This window comes from Zalophus californianus, chromosome 2 (genome assembly GCF_009762305.2).
Source record: "Zalophus californianus isolate mZalCal1 chromosome 2, mZalCal1.pri.v2, whole genome shotgun sequence".
Taxonomy (NCBI): domain Eukaryota; kingdom Metazoa; phylum Chordata; class Mammalia; order Carnivora; family Otariidae; genus Zalophus; species Zalophus californianus.
Genome location: NC_045596.1, coordinates 107,137,223 through 107,156,678, shown reverse-complemented (window position 1 = coordinate 107,156,678; position 19,456 = coordinate 107,137,223). Strand labels below are relative to the sequence as shown.

At 34.5% G+C, this 19,456-nt stretch overlaps 1 protein-coding gene and 1 pseudogene across 1 annotated transcript in view; both read left to right on the top strand.

Annotated features, from left to right (window-relative positions):
• SCLT1 (sodium channel and clathrin linker 1) overlaps positions 1–19,456 on the top strand; it is a 184,626-nt gene that overhangs the window by 119,038 nt on the left and 46,132 nt on the right. Inside the window, 3 exon segments of the mRNA XM_027600311.2 lie at positions 2,423–2,497; positions 4,907–5,052; positions 14,488–14,680. Coding sequence (XP_027456112.2) covers positions 2,423–2,497; positions 4,907–5,052; positions 14,488–14,680 — 414 coding nt within the window.
• LOC113924471 lies at positions 12,287–12,964 on the top strand (annotated as a pseudogene).

Genomic DNA, 19,456 nt, shown 5'->3' with positions numbered 1-19,456 from the left:
GATATAGAGATGGCATATAAGATTATGAAAAGATGCTACACATCATATTTCACCAGGGAAGTGCAAACTAAAACAATGAGCTGCTACTCATTACACCAAATATGTACCAGATACACCTATTACAATGGCCAAAATTAAGAACGCTGACACCACCAAACTCTGGGAAAGATGTGGAGCAACAGGAAATCTCAATTCATTCATTGGTGGGAATGCAAAATGGTATAGCCACTTTTGAAGGCAGTGTGATGGTTTCTTACAAAACTAAAATATTCTTACCATATGGTCCAACAATTGCATTCTTCTGTATTTAGCCAAAGGAGTTGAAAACTTATATCCACACAAAAACCTGAACATGGATGTTTATAGCAGCTTTGTTCACAGTTGCCAAAACTTGGAAGCAACCAAGATGTCCTTTAGTTAGGCAAATGGACAAATAAACTGGTACATCCAGACAATGGAGTATTATTCAGCACTAAAAAGAAATGAGCTATCAAGCCATGAGAAGACATGGGGGAAACTAAAATGTGTATTATTAAGTGAAAGAAGCTAGTCTGAAAAGGCTACATCCTGTTTGACTCTTAACTGACAGTCTGGGAAAGGCAAAACTATGAAGACAGTAAAAAGACGTTATCAGGAGTTTAGGAGGAGAGAGGGATGAATAAGCATAGATGAAGCACAGAGGATTTTTAGAACAGTGAAACTACCTGTATGGTACTATAATGGTGGGTACATGTCATTGTAAGTTTGTCCACACCCATAAAATATACAGCACCAAGAGTGAACTCTAATGTAAACTATGGACTTTGAGTGATAATGTTGTGTCAGTGTAGGTTCATCAGTATTAATAAATATACCACTACAGTGAGGGATGTTGAAAATGGGGGAGGGCTCTGCACATATGGGGACAAGAAGTATAGTGGAAATCTCTAACTTGTCAATTTGCTGTTAACCTAAAACTGCTCTAAAAATAGTCTGTTAACAATCACATAAAATGAGTTATGAACATAGGAGAAACCCCAAATTTCACACCATAAAACCACCTTTTCATAGATTAGCAATTTACTGTATGAACATATTATGGCACATTAAAGTTTCATTTCTTGTACACTAACAGTTCTGCCTTAATGAAAGATAATAAATTTAGATCAATCATCTGATTAGTGACATAGGGTTAAGGGTCTTCAGTATAATTAGAATTCATTTGGGGTCACAATTTAGAAGCTCATTTTAAAATTTAAAAACATTGAGGGGCGCCTGGGTGGCTCAGTCATTAAGCGTCTGCCTTCGGCTCAGGTCATGATCCCAGGGTCCTGGGATCGAGCCCCGCATTGGGCTCCCTGCTTGGCAGGAAGCCTGCTTCTCCCTCTCCCACTCCCCCTGCTTATGTCCCCTCTCTTGCTCTCTCCCTTTCTCTGTCAAGTAAATAAAATATTTTTTAAAGAAAATAAAACAAAAAAATAAAATTTAAAAACATTGATATACAGTACTTCTGTAAAATAGAGTTATGCTAAAGATAATTGAATATCAGTAGTGTACTGCCAGTAAGGAGGTTCATCCAAAGCATAATATACAATTAATAGAAAATAATCACAGCCATTATCGAAAATAAATAGATAAAAACAAATAGCTATGAGGAACCAGTCATTATAAATGATTGTTTTCAGTTTTACTCTCATTTGCAAAATACTAAATTTTATCAACTGATTGATATGCTTGCTCAGTTTTACTGATTAAAGCCTTTGGAGCAGAAATGTTTTATAATCATGCTAATAAAATTTTTACTGTGTCCACTGGCTCTTTTTTCTTTTTTTTTGAGAGAACATGTGAACAGAGGGCAGGGCAGGAGAAGGGCAGAGGGAGAGGGAGAAGTAGAATCTTGAGCAGACTCCCCACTGAGCACAGAGCCCAGTGTGGGATTTGATCTCACAATGCTGAGATCATGACCTGAGCCGAAATCAAGAGTCAGATGCTTACCAACTGAGCCACCCAGGCACCCCTTGGCTCTTTATAAGTTTTGCAAAAAAAAAAAAAAAAGTTTTAGAATTTATTTATATACCTGTGTGCCTTTTAGGCCACAGGTTATCCGCAGGGTGTTGTGTCGCTGTCCTCTTCTGTGTTCCTTTTTAAAATACGTCATAAGAGTATATGAATAAAACTAATATGAGAAAAGGGTCTCATTTTTTTCTCTCTAGAATCCCTCAACCTCTGTCACTAATTTAGAATGTTTACTTAGAACTCCTGAGATAGGTAGCTCTTTGAAGATGGAAGTTTTTTGTTTTTGTTTTTGCTTAATAATCAATATGGTCCTGCTGTATTGATAGGGTAAGTGTGGTATTCTTGTTATGAACAAATTATTTTATGTATCCATTTTTTCTTAAGATTTTACAAATATATTTATTTCCAATATGAATTGAATTTATAGGAGTGTGCTGAAAAACAAGGCCAAATTGAACGAGCCATTAGGGAGAAAAAAGCAGTGGAAGGAGAACTAGAAAAGGTAAAAAAAAAAAAAAAAACCTACCTAAAACTCAGCTGCAAATGCTCACTATTACTCTCCACTTTCATCACACTGTCTATTAGCAACCCCTACAGTGTAAGTGAGTGTTTTTATTTGGAATATATTCACAATCAACACTTAAATATTAATATTGCCTGAATACATTTCTTTGTAAGAGTGGCCACAGTATATGTACTTTTTACTTAAAGGTATAAATTTTATGAAGTAGCTATATTCCTTGTTTAAACTTCATCCCAATAGTAAATTTTACTTGGTCTCCCTTCTGTTTTTAAATTTAATGCCAACCTTTATTGGGTGTAAGCCATCTATAAAAACAAGTATATATAACCAGAAAATTATAATATTACTCTGATTTTAACCTTTTAAATGTGTAGATTTTTATTTCTTAAGTAGGAAAGTATTACCCCAGTGATATTTGAGAAAAAATAATGTGAAAAGTCTATAGTTTAAAATTTTATTTCTTATTTAAATATTTTTTTATCATCAGTAAATATCCCACTCTTTTAAAATGCCTTGGGAAAAAAGGGAAATGAAACTTGATGCAGCATATACTGTGTTTTAAGTGCTGCATTAGGAACTCGTAGAGGTTAAGTAACTTACCCATGCTAACAAGTAGTAAATGGTAGAGCCAGATTTGATGTTCAAAGAAAACTACATAGTATAAAAAGCATGTGACATATCTGTATTAGTGACATAAAAAGATCATGACATCAGATAGTAAAAGAGTCACTTACAAAAGCAGCATATAGCAAAAGTATATATGTCATGTTCCAGGTAGGACATTTATGGTCACCAGTCTCCTGTGAGGTTGATTCCTTCTGAATTACTATTATGGAATAGGGATCGATCCCATTTAGATTGCTACCTACTGTACATCATGGCTGTGATAAATTCTTTAAATCACATGGCATAGATTAAGGAATAGGCTTAATTGAGGAAATGTAAAACAAGACTAAAGACAACAGGTAAAGAAAAGGCACAGGTCCCTAATTCTATCCCACTGTCCCAGACAAGTGTGCTAAAGTCAAAGTACTGATATATATATATATATATAGACATAGATATATCTATATATATACACACATGTCTGTATTTTAGTAGTGGGACATTAACTTGCTGATATTCAACCTTTTTATAGAGCAGGAGTGACAAAGCAGTCTTTTCAGTGGGAGAAGATACAGGTTGCTTGGCCAGGCAGTCTGGATTTAGAGGGTAGCTATGGGTAGAATTTGTCTGAAATGTGAGCTGCTTAGCACCTGGAAACTTTACGGTTCTCAGGATGTTACAGCCCCTGTGTTGTGGTAGGAAGCCTGTCTTATAAGAAGCTGAGCTTGGGTACACCCACTCCTGTTGGGAAAAGAGGCAGCCCCATTTCAGTTAGATTATGGTCTAGTTAATCCAGAGTAAGATTATAGAATCACTTTCAGATAGTTCTGTTTATTGCATCATAGCATATATCTGTATTCTTTAATATCAGAATACAGAATTGTCTTTTTTTTTTAAGATTTTATTTATTTATTTGAAAGAGGAAACATGCATGAGCATACTTGCCTCTGAGCAGAGAGCCCAAAGCAGGGCTCAATCCCAGGATCCCGAGATCATTACCTGAGCCAAAGGCAGACACTTAACCAGCTGAGCCACCAGGTGTGCCTGAATATAGAATTGTCTTGAAGGGTATTCAAAACAATTTAATCAAAACAGTTATCTCTAATTGGTGACATTTAGAATATTTCTTTTCTTTCAGCTATTTTACATTTCTTTTTAAAATATTAAAACTATCCCAAGGACCAAATGGCTTCACAAACATATTCTACCAAACAGTTAAAGAGTTAATACCTATTCTTCTCAAACTATTCCAAAAAACAGAAAAGGAAGGAAACCTTCCAAATTCATTCTATAAGGCCAGCATCACCCGGACCAGACAAAGACACTACTAAATAGAACTGCAGGCCATTATCCCTGATGAACATGGATATAAAAATTCTCAATAAAAATACTAGCAAACTGAATCCAGCAATACATTAAAAAAATCATTCACCATGATTAAGTGAGATTTATTCCTGGGTTGTTAGGGTGGTTCAGTATTTGCAAATCAATCAACATGACACATCACATTAATAAAAGAAAGGATAAAATAAATAATTTTAAAAATAACATATTGAAACTAGTTTGCAGTGAGCATGAATACTTTCAAAAAATAATTTTTATGTGTCAGTTTTCAACATTTTTCAAATATGAAATAACCAAAGTTACTGATATGTCTTACTGTGTAACAATGGGAACAGATGAACACATGATTATGGGTGTTTATTTATCATTGATAAACTGTGTAATTTCTTAAGACAGTTTTCTTCTGTAAGGTAATATACATATAATCTTCTTTTGCAGATTTACCATGAAGGTAGAGTAAATGAAAGTGATTACAGAAAACTAGAAGAAATGCACCAAAGATGTCTGGTTGCAGAGCGTTCAAAAGATGATCTTCAACTAAGACTTAAGACAGCAGAAAATAAAATAAAACAACTTGAAATAAAGTAAGTTATTCTTTTCGATTTTCTGTTAACATTTTCAGAATTCATACACTTTCTAACAGATTCTTTACTTTTTTTAAATAGGACTTACATATATGATGAAAAAAAAACTTTAGCACCAAATAGAATTTTTTAAGTGTCTTTCTTTTTTTTTTTTTTTAAGATTTTATTTATTTATTTCACAGAGAGAGAGAGCACAAGCAGGGGGAGCAGCAGGCAGAGGGAGAGGGATAAGCAGGCCCCCCGCTGAGCAAGGAGACTAACGTGAGGTTCGATCCCAGGACCCTGGGATCATGATCTGCGCTGAAGGCAGATGCTTAACGAACTGAGCCACCCGGTCACCCCTTTAAGCTTATTTCTGAAAACTAATTTCCTCAGGAAGAAAAGATTTAACAGTATTATACCATTTTATTTTAAATTTCTCCTTTTTGGCAGTTAAATAGAATGCTGATAAGACTGAGTTTCATACTAACTATGCAGCTTTTACAGTAGCTTCCTTATAATTATTGCTTTTATACTCAGTTTATAATCCATCATGTTTATTTATTACATTGTCTACTAAAATGGTAAATTTACAGTCTGGCATATCCCTTCTGAATATTTTTCTACCTTTCTCCCCCAGAGTGTTATTTAATACAGTAAAACTTAATTTGAATTGCATGAAGTCTCAGTCTGTTACAGAATATGTTTAATATTTTAAAAATAAAGAGGAATAATGTCAGCAACACAGTGGAATGAATTGGAGGTACCCAGCCCATGTCCCTCCACAGAAAAATATATGAAAGGCATCCCTGGACAAAAATGCTTTTGTGAGAGCTTTGGGATCCAGGTAGGAGGTTACAAAACACTGCTGGAGCCCAAAAACAGGGAGGGAAGCTTATGCACCAGTGGCAGTGCACCCTATGGTCCTATCTCCCTATGGTCTTGGCTCTAAGCCTACTTGTCCTCAGTCCTATACCTGGCCCCCTCCACCAAGGGACTCAGCAAAAGCCATCCCTGTGGGTACTTCTGATAACAGGTCTGCCAGCCTCAGAGCTGACTGTTGTTCCTGCATCCCAGCTCTAGTTCCACTCTCTTATGGTGTGGAGGCGATCCTGCTCTCCCAGAAACCAGCCCAGTAAACTTATGGGAGTACTAACTGTTGCCCAGCAGAAATCACACCTGACTACAGACTTAGCAAAAACCACAAGACATGGATCCCGCAGTGCTCTACCACAATTTGAGGTAGTCTTTCATGGGCAGGAATCCACCCAAAAGACCCAGCAGAAGCCACACTTGCAGATGCTTCCAGTTAAACACCCACTGACCTCAGACCTGAGTACAATCTCTGAGGTAGTCTTGTGACCCAACTTTAGTCCCACTCTACCACAGTCCAAAAGCAGTCCTACCCACCCATGAACCAGCCCAGTGACATGACAGGAGCACCCTTAAGAACCCATGGGACACAACACCTGCTTGTGCCCCGATGACATGCTTGCCAACCATGAACCTGGCAATAGCCACATGACACGGTTTCAGCCTTACTCAACCACAATCCCAGAAGCAGCCCTATCAGTTGTAGGACTTGGAGGGAGAAAGTCTACCTGCCAAAATCAGGCTGTAAAGACTGGAAGAGGAATCTGCTTTTTCAAATATACAGATACCAAGAAAGAATCAGGCAAACATGTCAACACCAAAGGAAGCTAATAAAGCTCTACTAACTGACCCAAAAGAAACGGAGACTTATGAACTGCTTGACAAAGATTTTAAATATTGTCTTAAAGAAACTCAGTAGACTATGAGAGAACACATTCAACTAAATGAAATCAGAAAAATGATACATGAACAAAATGAGAAGTTTAACAAAGAAATAGAAACCATTAAAAAGAAACAAATCCTGGAGCTGAAGAACTGAACTGAAAAATTCTATAGAGTTTCAGCAGCAGACTTGATCATGCAGAAGAAAATCAGCAAACTTGAAGATAGGTCGTTTGAAATCATTCAGTTAGAGAAACAAAGAGAAGAAAGAATGAAAGAGTGAAGAAAACCTACATGAGCTATGGAACATCTTAAAGTAAACCAATATACACATTATGAAAATCCCAGAAGGAGCACAGAATGAGAAAGGAACAGAAAGTTTATAAAGAAATAATAATAGAAAACTTCCCAAATCTGGAGAGGGAGTTGAACATCCAGATCCATGACACCCAAAGAATCACAAATTGGCTCAACATCAAGAGGTCTTCACTTAGACACATTATAATCAAATGGCCAAACATAAAAAAGAATTTTGAAAACAGGAAATGATTCATCATATACAAGGGACTCCCCCCAAACCCTATAAAACTGTCAGTGGATTTCTTAGAAGAAACCTTGCAGCAGAGAGAGAATGGTATGATATATTCAAAGTACTGAAAGAAAAAAACTGCAAACCAGGAATACTATACCCAGCAAAGTTATCCATCAGAAATGAAGGAGAGATTAAAAATTTTCTAAGACAAGCAAAAGCTCAAAAGGGGTTACATCACCATTAGAGTTGCTGTATAAGAAATGCTAAAGAGTTTTTCAAGTGGAAATGAAAGGATACTAATTAGCAACATCAAAATATATGAAAGTATAAAACTCACTGGTAAAAGTAAGTATATGGTCAAACTCAGAATACTCTGCATATAATAGTACATAAATCACTTTTAACACTAATATAGAAGTTAAAAGATAAGAGTATTAAAAATAATAGAGATACAGGGGCGCCTGGGTGGCTCAGTTGTTGGGTGTCTGCCTTCGGCTCAGGTCATGATCCCGGTGTCCCGGGATCAAGCCCTGCATCGGGCTCCCTGCTCAGTGGGAAGCCTGCTTCTCCCTCTCCCACCCCCCCTGCTTGTGTTCCCTCTCACTGTGTCTCTCTCTGTCAAATAAATAAATAAAATCTTTAAATAATAATATAATAGAGGTACAATAATGTGTTAATTGATATACAGTATAAAAACATGTATGACATCAGTAACAAAAATGTGAGGGAGCAGAGAAGTAAAAGTGTGGAGATTTTTATGTGATTGAAGTTAAATTTGTTACAAATTTCAAACTATAAGATGTTTTATGTAAGCCTCATGCTAATCAGAAAAAAATGTGTAGTAGACAAAAGATAAAGGAATGAAAGCAACCACTATAAAAATTCAACAAAAGACAGCTAAAATAGGAATATAGAAACAAAGGAACTGCAAAACAGAACACAGTTAACAAAATCACAATAGTTATTACCTGTTAATAATTACTTTTAATTTAAGTGGATTAAATTATCTAATCAAAAGACATAGACTAAATGGATTAGAAAATAAGATCCAGCCATATGGTGCTTACTAGAAAGTCACTTTACATTTGAGGAAGCACATAGGCCAAAAGTGAAGAGATGGCAAAAGATATTCCATGCAAATGGTACCCAAAGACAGCAGGGGTATCTTATATCAGACAAATAGACTTAGGTCAAAAATTATCATGAGACAAAAATGATTATTATATAATGATAAAAAGGAGTTAATTCACAAGAGAAAATAGCAATCATAAAACTATATGCATTCAGCCTCAGAGCACCTAAATATATAAAGCAAATATTAACAGAGCTGAAGGGAAAAATAGAGAGCAATACAGTAAAAGTAGGAAACTGATAGCTCACTTTGAACAATAGATAGATCATCCAGAACAGGAAATCAGTAAGAAAACAGTACCTCTGAACAATGCTAAAGACCAAATTGGCCTAACATTCTGTCCAACACACCAGAAGACACATTCTTCTCAAGTGTTGAATTCTCCAGGATAGATCAGATGATAGGCCACAAGTCTTAGCAAATTTAAGAAGATTAAAATTATATCAAGTATCTTTTCCAAGTGCAATGGTATGAAACTACAAATCAGTAACAGGAGGAAAATTGGAAAATTAACACACTCTTGAACAATCAGTGGATCAAAAGGGAAATCAAAAATATCCTGACACAAATGAAAATGGAAGCATAATATACCAAAACTTAGAGGATGCAGCAAAATCACTTCTCAGAGGGATGTTTATAACAATAAATATACATTAAGAAATCTCTCAAATAAACAACCTAACCATACACCTCAAGAACTAGAAAAAGAAGAAAAATATTAAGCCCAAAAGGAAGGAAATAACAGAGATAAGAGTAGAAATAGAGAATTTTTACAAAACAATAGAAAAGATCAATAAAACTGAGACTTGGTCTTTTGAAAAGATAAAATTGTTTTTAAAGATTTTATTTATTTATTTGACAGAGACACAGCAAGAGAGGGAACACAAGCAGGGGGAGTGGGAGAGAGAGAAGCAGGCTTCCCACCAAGCAGGGAGCCTGATGTGGGGCTTGATCCCAGGACCCTGGGACCATGACCCGAGCCTCAGGCCGACGCCTAATGACTGAGCCACCCGGGCACCCTTGAAAAGATAAAATTGACAGTCTTTTAGCTAGACTAAGAAAAAAAGACTCAAAATCAGAAATAAAAGAGGGGAGACATTATAGCTGATACCACGTGAATACAAGGGACCATAAGAGACTACTGTGAACAATTATATGCCAACAGATTAGATAAACTTGAAGAAATGGATAAATTCCTAGAAACATATGACCTTCCAAGACTGAATCTGAAAACTAGTAAGGAGATTGAATCAGTAATCAAAAACCTCCTTGGGTTTTGGAAAAGTCTAGAACCAGATGGCTTCACTGGTGAATTCTACTAAACATTTAGAGGAGACTTAAATTCCAGTCCTTCTCAAACTCTTCCAAAAAATTGAAGAGAGAACATTTCCAAACTCATTTTATGAGGCCAGCATTACTCTGATACCAAAACAAGACAAAGACACTATCAGAAAAGAAAATACCAGGCTTGGGTGGGGGGATGGGTTAGCCTAGTGATGGGTATTAAAGAGGGCATATAATGAATGGAGCACTGGGTGTTATACGCAAACATTGAATCATGGAACACTACATCAAAAACTAATGATGTAATGTACGGTGATTAACATCACATAATAAAATAAAAAAAAGCAAAAGAAAATAGAATACCAGGCTTAATATCCATGATGAACACAGATGCAAAAATACTCCAAAAAACGTACTAGCAAACCAAATTCAATAGCATATTAAAAGGATCATACATAATTGTCAAGTAGAATTAATACCTGGGAGACAAGGATGGTATGCAGATCAGTAAATGGGCTATACCACATTAAAGAATGAAGGATAAAACTCATGATCATTTCAATAGATACAGAAAAAGCATTTCACAAAATATAACATCTATTCATGATTAAAAAAATAACATATTAGAGAAGAAATGTACCTCAACCTACTAAAGGCCATATATGACAAGCCCACAACTAACATCATACTGAATGGTGAAAAAAAGCTAAAATCTTTTCCTTTAAGATCAGGAACAAGACCGTGGTGCCCACTCTTGCCACTTCTATTCAACATAGTAATGGAAGAGCAGTTACAAGAGAAAAAAAAAGAAAATCATCCAAATTAGAAGTAAAATTGACTCTGTTCACAGACAACATGATCCTATATATTGAAAAAACCCTGAAGATGCCACCAAAAAAGTCATTAGATCTAATATATAAATTCAGCAAAGCTGTAGGATGCAAAATCAACATACCAAAATCAGTTGCATTTCTATACACTAACAATAAACTATTTGAAAAAGAAATGAACAATCCCATTCATAAGAGCTTCAAAATGAATAAAATACTTAGACTAAATTTAACCAGGGAAGTGAAAAAACTTTACACTGAAAACTAAAAATCATTGGTGAAAGAAATTGAGAAAGTCGCATATAAATGTAAAGATACCATCTTCATGAATTGGATGAAATAATATTGTTAGAATGTCCATACTATCCAAAGCAGTCTTCAGATTTGATAAAACTCCTATCAAATTTCCAATGGCATTTTTCACAAAAATAGAAAAAACAATCCTAAAATTCATAATGGGGGCGCCTGGGTGGTTCAGTCAGTTAAGCATCGCCTTTGGCTGGGGTCATGATCCTGGGATCCTGGGATCGAGAAGCCCTGTGTCTGGTTCCCTGCTCAGCAGAGAGCCTGCTTCTCCCTCTCCTTCTTCCACTCCCCCTGCTTGTGCTCTCTCTCTCTCTGTCAAATAAATAAATTCTTAAAAAAAATTCATAATGAATCTCAAGACTTTGAGTAGACAAAGCAATCTTAAGAAGAACAAGCTGAATGCATCACAGTTCCTGATTTCAAAAAATATTATAAGTCTTCAGTAATCAAAACAGTATGGGGGATGCCTGGGTGGCTCAGTCGGTTAAGCATCTGCCTTCAGCTCAGGTCATGATCCCAGTGTCCTGGGATTGAGTCCAGCATCAGGCTCCTTGCTCAGCGGGGAGCCTGCTTCTCCCCCTGCCTGCCACTCCCCCTGCTTGTGCTGTTTCTCTCTCTGACAAATAAATAAAATCATAAATAAATAAATAAATAAATAAATAAATAAATAAATAAATAAATAAATGAAAGAAAAATTATTTTAAAAAATCAAAGCAGTATGGTACAGGCATAAAAAGTAGACATGTAGATCAATGGAAATAAATACATGCATTTATGGCCAGCTGATCTTTGACAAGAGTGCCAAGAACACACAATGGGGAAAGGATAGTCTTTTCAATAAGTGGTATTGGGAAAACTGGACGTCCATGTGCAGAAGAATGAAATTGAACCCTTATCTCACACCATATACAAAAATCAACTCAAAATGGATTCAAGACTGAAATGTAAATCCTGAAACTGTAAAACTACTAGAAGAAAACAGGGGGAAAGCTTCTTGACGTTGGTCCTCGCAGTGATTTTCAGATCTGACCCTATAAGTACAATTAACAAAAACAAAAATAAACAAGTGGAATTACATCAAACTAAAAAGTTCCTGCATAACAAAGAGAAAAATCAAGAGTGAAAAGACCACCTACAGCATAGGAGAAAATATTTGCAGGCAATATCTGATAAGGAGTTAATATCGAAAATATGTAAGGAAGTTGAACAATTCAATAGCAAAACAGATAAACTGCTTTAGAAATGGGAAAAGGACCTGAAGAGACTTTTCTCAGAAGACATACAAATGGCCAACAGGTATATCAAAAGGTGCTCTTCATCACTGATCATCAGGAAAATGCAAATCAAAATCACATTGACGTATCCCCTCACACCTGTTGGAATGGCTATCAAAAAGAAGATAGACTCCAGAGAAAGATGGCAGAGCACAGGTACAGCTTTTGGCTGACAGCATTCAGCAAATGTAAACTTATCCCGATTGAATATGCTTTCACTGCTGTAGCTGGAGAAGCCCCTCCAGTGGGAATTAAAGCTGCAAATAGTGTGGTATTAGCAACTGAGAAGAAACAAGTCCATTCTGTATGATGAGCAAAGTCTACACAAAGTGGAGTCAGTCAGGCTTGGTGTATAGTGGCATGGGCCCAGATTACAGAGTGCTTGTGTACAGAGCTCAAAAACTAGCTCAGTGATACCTCATTTACCAAGAACCCATTCTAGCAGCTCAGCTGGTATAGTGATGCAAGAATATACTCAATCAGGTGGTGTTCATGCATTTGGAGTTTCTTTACTAATTTGTGGTTGGAATGAGGGGCAACTGTATTTATTTCAGTCAGATCCATCTGGAGCTCACTTTGCCTGGAAAGCCTCAGCAATGGGAAAGAACTATGTGAATGAGAAGACTTTCCTCAAGAAAAATAACAAAGACCTGGAATTTGAAGATGCATTCATATGGCCATATTAACCCTAAAGGAAAGCTTTGAAGGGCAGATGACAGAAGATACCATAGAAGTTGGAACCTGCCATAAAGCCAGATTTAGGAGGCTTACTTCAACAGAAGTTAAGGATTACTAGGCTGCCATTAGCACAATGAAGTGATTGGAAAATCCACAATTTCAGATAATTCCTCTACTTAACCATGTTTAAAGCATGTTTTGTTTTGCAGGCTTTTTGCATACTTATTTCTACATGGCTTAATGGACTGATGTTTTTTAAATGACATTCATAAATCATAATAAACTGTTAAATCCAAAAAAAAAAAAGACAAAAGATAACCAGTGTTGGTGAGGATATGGAGAAAAGGAAACCCTTGTACATTGGTGGGAATGTAAATTGGTACAGCCACTATGAAAAACTGTACAGAGGTTCCTCAAAAAAGTTTAAAAACTGCAATATGATCCATTTCTGTGTATATATCAAAGGAAACAAAATCGCTGTCTCAAAAAAATATCTACACTCTACATTAATTGCAGTATTATTCACAGTAGCCAAGATATGGAAACAACCTAAGTGTCCATTAACAGATGAATGGATGGGGGGCTGAATAGATGGATATTTATTTCTAGTTATCCCCCCAGTTCTCTGTTTTTTTCTTACAATTTATTGAAAACCTAGGTTGTTTGTATTCTAGTTTCCTCTGCCTGCATGCATATATGTGATGCCATTTACCTTGTTTCTCTGTCCCATGTAATTCCTAAAAACTAGTAATCAAATCAAGAGGCTTGACCTGATCCAGTTCACATTTTTTTGTAAGAATTCCTTATAAATGGTAACATTTTGGACTTCAGTTTGTAGGCACATAATATGTGATTATTTCTGATGTTAACATCTTTCTATTTTTATCATTTGATGATCATTACCTAGATCTGTCATTTCCTTAGGAACTTTATCAGCCAAAGTTGAAATAGGAAAAAAGAGCCAAAGTATTATGGAAATAAAAGACCTTATATATTCCCTCTGACACGTATTGACCAGATAATGTTCGCAGTATTTGATTAGCAGGATTGAAAAAATGGAAATTTTTAAAGATAGGAATAAAAATTAGCAATATATTGAAGCAATATACATTTGAAGGTTTTGTCACCCCATAATCCATTATTGAGAAAGTTCAAGAAATATAACCTATTTAAACTGATAAAACAAGAGGTTTATAGAACTGGAAGTTTATTTTTAAAAAAATTTATAAGTCATATAAGAGGAAAATATGAAAAGGTCTTATTGTAATTTAGTAATATAGACAGCTAATGTGTCTTCCTATGGAGTTGATTGAAGTAATAAAGGAATTTTGATCATTACCTACATCACCTTCCTTACCATTAGCTTCAGTTTATCCCCTTGAAGTCTTTGTTACACAGTGATTCTCACTTTTAGCAAAATTTGAAAAAAAGTTTCACATAGATTTTCTAGGTGAGTGGTAACAGTTCAGTTTATTAGATGAGATTGCTAAATTGGTTGTTATTTGCCTGGGATAATACAACATTGTGAAACTACATAGTTTAAATCTACAGTGAAGAGTAATGGGTCGGAACAAAGAATACAAAAGTCTATACTATAAAACATAACTTCTTGACTTTCATTACAGATCATTAAGTTTAAAGGTTCCTTTTGTTTTTTTTAATCAGTTCCTCAGAAGAGATATCCCGTTGCCAAGAAATGATTCAGAAACTTCAAAACATATTGGAGTCTGAGAGAGAGAACTGTGGATTTGTCAGTGAACAAAGGCTGAAACTTCAGCAAGAAAATGAACAGTTACAGAAAGAGACTGAAGATTTAAGAAAGCTTGCTCTCGAGGCTCAAAAAAAAGCCAAATTAAAGGTATTTTGCAGACTAGTTAGAGTTAAATGTGTATTTGTGAAAGTCAAAATATAAAAAGCATTTAGAGAGACCCAGTAAAACATTTTTAAGGCCTTTTTTTTTTTTGCCTTTTCATCAGATAGCACTAAATCATAATGCAGAGCATTAACCAGTCTTTTTTATATTATAGAATTTGGCAAGCATACTTGAAAATGATTGCTTTCACTATCCACACACACACAAAATTCTTTGCAACCATGAAATACACTGATATTCCCGCCAAAGCAATTTAAGCAGTGCTAGCAAAACTATAGATTAGATAACTTTATAGACTACCATCCTCTCTTCTATAATAGCTTCTTAAAAATTAAACTCTAAAACCAACTTTATAGAGGATGCTACATCAGTATGCTCTGAGAACCTCTCATATGTAGTCTAAAATTTCCATGCTAGGAGGAAGGCAAGGGACAAAAGTCTCCTTTAGAAAAAAAATTCTCCTTTATTGTCACTCTCTTTTACTCCTTCCTCATGCTAATGTTTAACATGCTTTGACAATAGGAACAAGATAACCTGTTTGAGAGTTTCAAGAAGCACTGATATCATCTTCACCATGTTCCTTGCCTTACCCCATTCCATGCAACTTTTATAAAAGTTGTCATTAACTCTTTATGATAAAGACCTATATCTTCCAGTTTCATAGAAAGGATATGAGGTGGCAGTATTCATGTTTCACTTTGTTTTTTGTTGCTCTATACTCATAAGAAGTCACATTCCAGTCTAATTCATATCAGCACATTTATTGAATGCCTCCTACTGCAAGCATCAAACACTATTTATAAAAGCTTGAACTCTGAAAAGAGAGCCTTATATCATACAGAGAAGTTTCTACTTTATGCTTTAGTCTGTGGGGATTCAAGACTTTTTATAAAGCTATAGTAATTAAGACAGTGTGCTATCAGTATAATAATAATTAGCTTGATCAATAGAACAAAACAGAGTCCAGGAACAAACCCATTTTTCATAATCACTTCATTTATAACAAAAGCACCACTGTAGTTCAATATGGAAAGAATTATCTTTATAATAAATGATGCTAGATCAATTGGGTCCATATTTTAAAAATAAACCTTGACCCCTATATCATACCATACATTTAAATTAATTTGAGCTGCCTTGTAGACCTAAATGCAACATATAAAACAATGGAGCTTCATAGAGAAAATCTTCGTGATCTTGGGCAAAAAATGAGAACACAAATGCAATAATCATAACATAAAGATTAATTGGATTTCATTAAATTAATATTATTGAGTCATCAAAAGATACCACAGTACAATGCTGACTCTGGTTTGCCAGTTTTGCCTATTAAAAATCACAATCTAAATTGTCAAAAAAAAAAAAGATACCATTAAGAGAGTGAAAGTGAAAGAAGGTATTTATAATACAAGAAGTATTTGTAATACATAAAATATAGATAATACATGTGTAATATAATACATTTATAATACAATAATATAATATATAAATATGCATTTATATATATAATACAAACAAAAAAGGACTAAGATTTAGAATATAAAAACTGTTACCAATTAATAATGATAAAAACCACAATTAATAAGGAAAAAACAAGCACCCTATTTCCAAAAATGGGCAAAAAACTGAAATATGCACTTCACAAAAGAGAATATATGAAAAAATGTTCAACTGCATTATTTATCAACAAAATATAATTAAAATTACAATGAAGTACCACTGCATACTTACCAGAATGGCTAAAGTTCAAAAAAAACTAAGAGCATCAAGTGTTGACAAAGATAGATGTAAAGCAACTGGAACTTCCATATAATACTTTGCGAATGTAAGTTGATATAACTACCACTTAGCGGTGTCTTTTAAAGTTGGACATGCATATCTACAATGCCAAATAATGCTGGCTTCATACCCACAGATATGAGTGCTTATGTTCATGAAAACACACATATAAGAATATTCATAGAAGTTTTAATCTTGTCAAAAATTGAAAATAACGCAAATGTCCATCCACATGAGATTACATAAATAAATGGTGGTGTACTCAAATCATGAAATAGATAGCAGGAATAAAAAAGAATGAACTATGTCTATAAGTAATAATGGATGTCTCACAGACCTAATGTTGAACAAAGAAGCCAGACATAAAAAAGCTCATAGTCTATTAATTTCATTATATAAAAGTGAAGAATAGGCATAATTACCTATGACGGTGAGATCAGAATAGCAGTTACATTTTCGAAGGGTAAGTAATGATTAGAAGGGCATATGAGGGAGCCTCTGGGGGGGCATCTAAATCAGGGTGGTGACTCTGGTATGTCAGGATATTTGTAAAACTTGAGTTGTACCCCTAAGACATGTAGTGCATTGTAAGCAAAAGATAAATTTTGGCAAAGGAAGGTCAGTAGGATTGTAGATAAAACAATAGTTTTGAGTTTGATGCTTATGGAAGCTGGGTGATAGGCATATAGGGATTCGTTGTAATATTCTGTTTTGTGTATGCTTGAAAGTTCTCATACTAAAACATTTCCATAATAAAATAAGTCCGTGTACTTTGGTGAAAAAATGTTATATCTTCCTCATATTTTAAATTTCATATTATAAATTTCATATGGATTAATAATTAAAGCTACTAGTGAAACTATAAAACATTAGTAGGAAATGTAGGCAAATGTATAACTGATAGATGAAAAAGAACTTTCCTAACAAAACAAAACCAAAAAAAAAGGAAGAAATATATTTCTTATATATATATATAAATATATAAACATATATTTATATATATAAATATATATTTCTAAAATATTTCTGCAAATAAATATATTAATAGATTTAAATATATAAAGTTTTTAAATATTTAGAACCATTCTTTAAGTGTTTAGAAAAGAAATAACTGGGGGAAATAATTTTAGTAAATATAACAAAAGACAAAAACCATATAAGGAGCTTTGAAAAATATTAAAGAAGAATATTTGTAACCTATAAGAAAAACATGTATGAGACATGAGCAGAATTCACAAACTAAGGAAACAATTGCTAATGAACAATATTTAAAGTTTAAACTCACTGTTGATTAACTGCATGGTTACCAGTGTGAGTGAATGTGCACCTGAGCATTTAAAATGGTACAGAGTCTAAAATTTGTTCATAAGAAAATAATTAGAATATTTCATAATTTAAAAAATTCATTGCAGCCTTATTCATAATAACAAATTAGAGACAACCTCTAGAAATAAAGGAACAATGAAATGGTACAACTATACAATACTTTGAGTCATTATTAAAAATTTTTTCCAAATAATTTATAATGTTTTTATATTGCTGTATTCTAGGTTTAAAAATAATAAAAACATCTGAATATATATTTATATATATATTGCAATTCTATATACACTAAATTCTAAAATTCATAAATAAAAACAATTATGTAGAAGTAGACGTGGTTATCTCTGAGTTGTAGATTACAGAGACCTTATATTTTTAATTTTTTTATTTTCCATTATTTTACAATATACATCTGTTCTGGGGTTTTGGTTTTTATAATGGGGAAGAGACGAATCAATGACTTTCCCTTACCTGGTACTACATTTTATCTATCTTTAACAGTTCAGGATAGTAATTGATATTTTAGAGAACAAAAGAATGACTGAAAGCTTATCTATCCCACGTGTCCCACCAAAACTGCTCCCTTTTTGTCAAGTCTGCATCTAGCTTAAGAATTATTGGTAAATAAAGGGCAGAACCTCTTAACTAACTAGATAGCTATAAATTCTATTTTATAAAGGAGAATCACTGTCAGATAACTGCTGCTTTGTAGCTGATTCCTTCTTTGCCAACATAGGAACCTAGTGCTACACTTCGCTGCTTTTCTTCCCCTTGAAAAAGAGTGTGATCTTCCCTAGACAAACTGAAAGGAGCCAAAAAGATCAAGACAGTTGGATATTGAGAGGTCAGTTGGCTGAGAACCTTACAACTTATTATATGAAACTTTCGTTTGATCTTAAGGCCACTGCATTCCTTTCAGCCCTAGCTTTCCCCTTTTCTAACTTCTCTGTTCTTTCTGCCAGGGCTCTCCATTTCTTTGTTTCTAAATTCTCCTCATAAGTACATAAAATTAGGAAATGGATAGTTTTAGCATTCCACTCTATTTGTGTGAGTGGTTCTCTGCAGAGGAAGAACACAAAGGAAAAAGGGAGGGAGACCATAAATCCTTTCTTCCTACCAATATACTGAATTTAATCATCAGTTGGATTTTTGTTATAGGAGACCTGGTTGTAGCCCAGAGTCTTCCAACATCACTGCCGGCCTGTCCAGTTTAACAACTGGAATTTTATCAGCTAAAGGATCCCGGGGTGTGTTTAAAGACTAAATTTTGATACCAAAAAGCCATCATTCACTCTGTCTACACAGTGTTTTGATGACTTTACTATGTTTCGGGTGCTGACGATATAATGAAGACATGATCCCTCTGACCCAGCCCCCTCCTTAAAAACATAATGTTTGCATGGAAATGGGCAAACTTTAAACATACATTTACAAACTAATAAATGCACTTTAGGAAAAACTTAGGGCCCTGTAGGATCTTATAACAGAGGGAAGTGATTTTTTCTAGATAGAAGCAATAACTGAGCTAAGTTTTAAAAGTTGAATACAAATAACTAAGACAAGAGGGGTAAGATTATTCCAGGCACAGGGAACAACATGTGAAAATGAGCCAAGAATGAGACGGCATTGTGACAGAAACAAAGAAAGAGTAGGTAATAG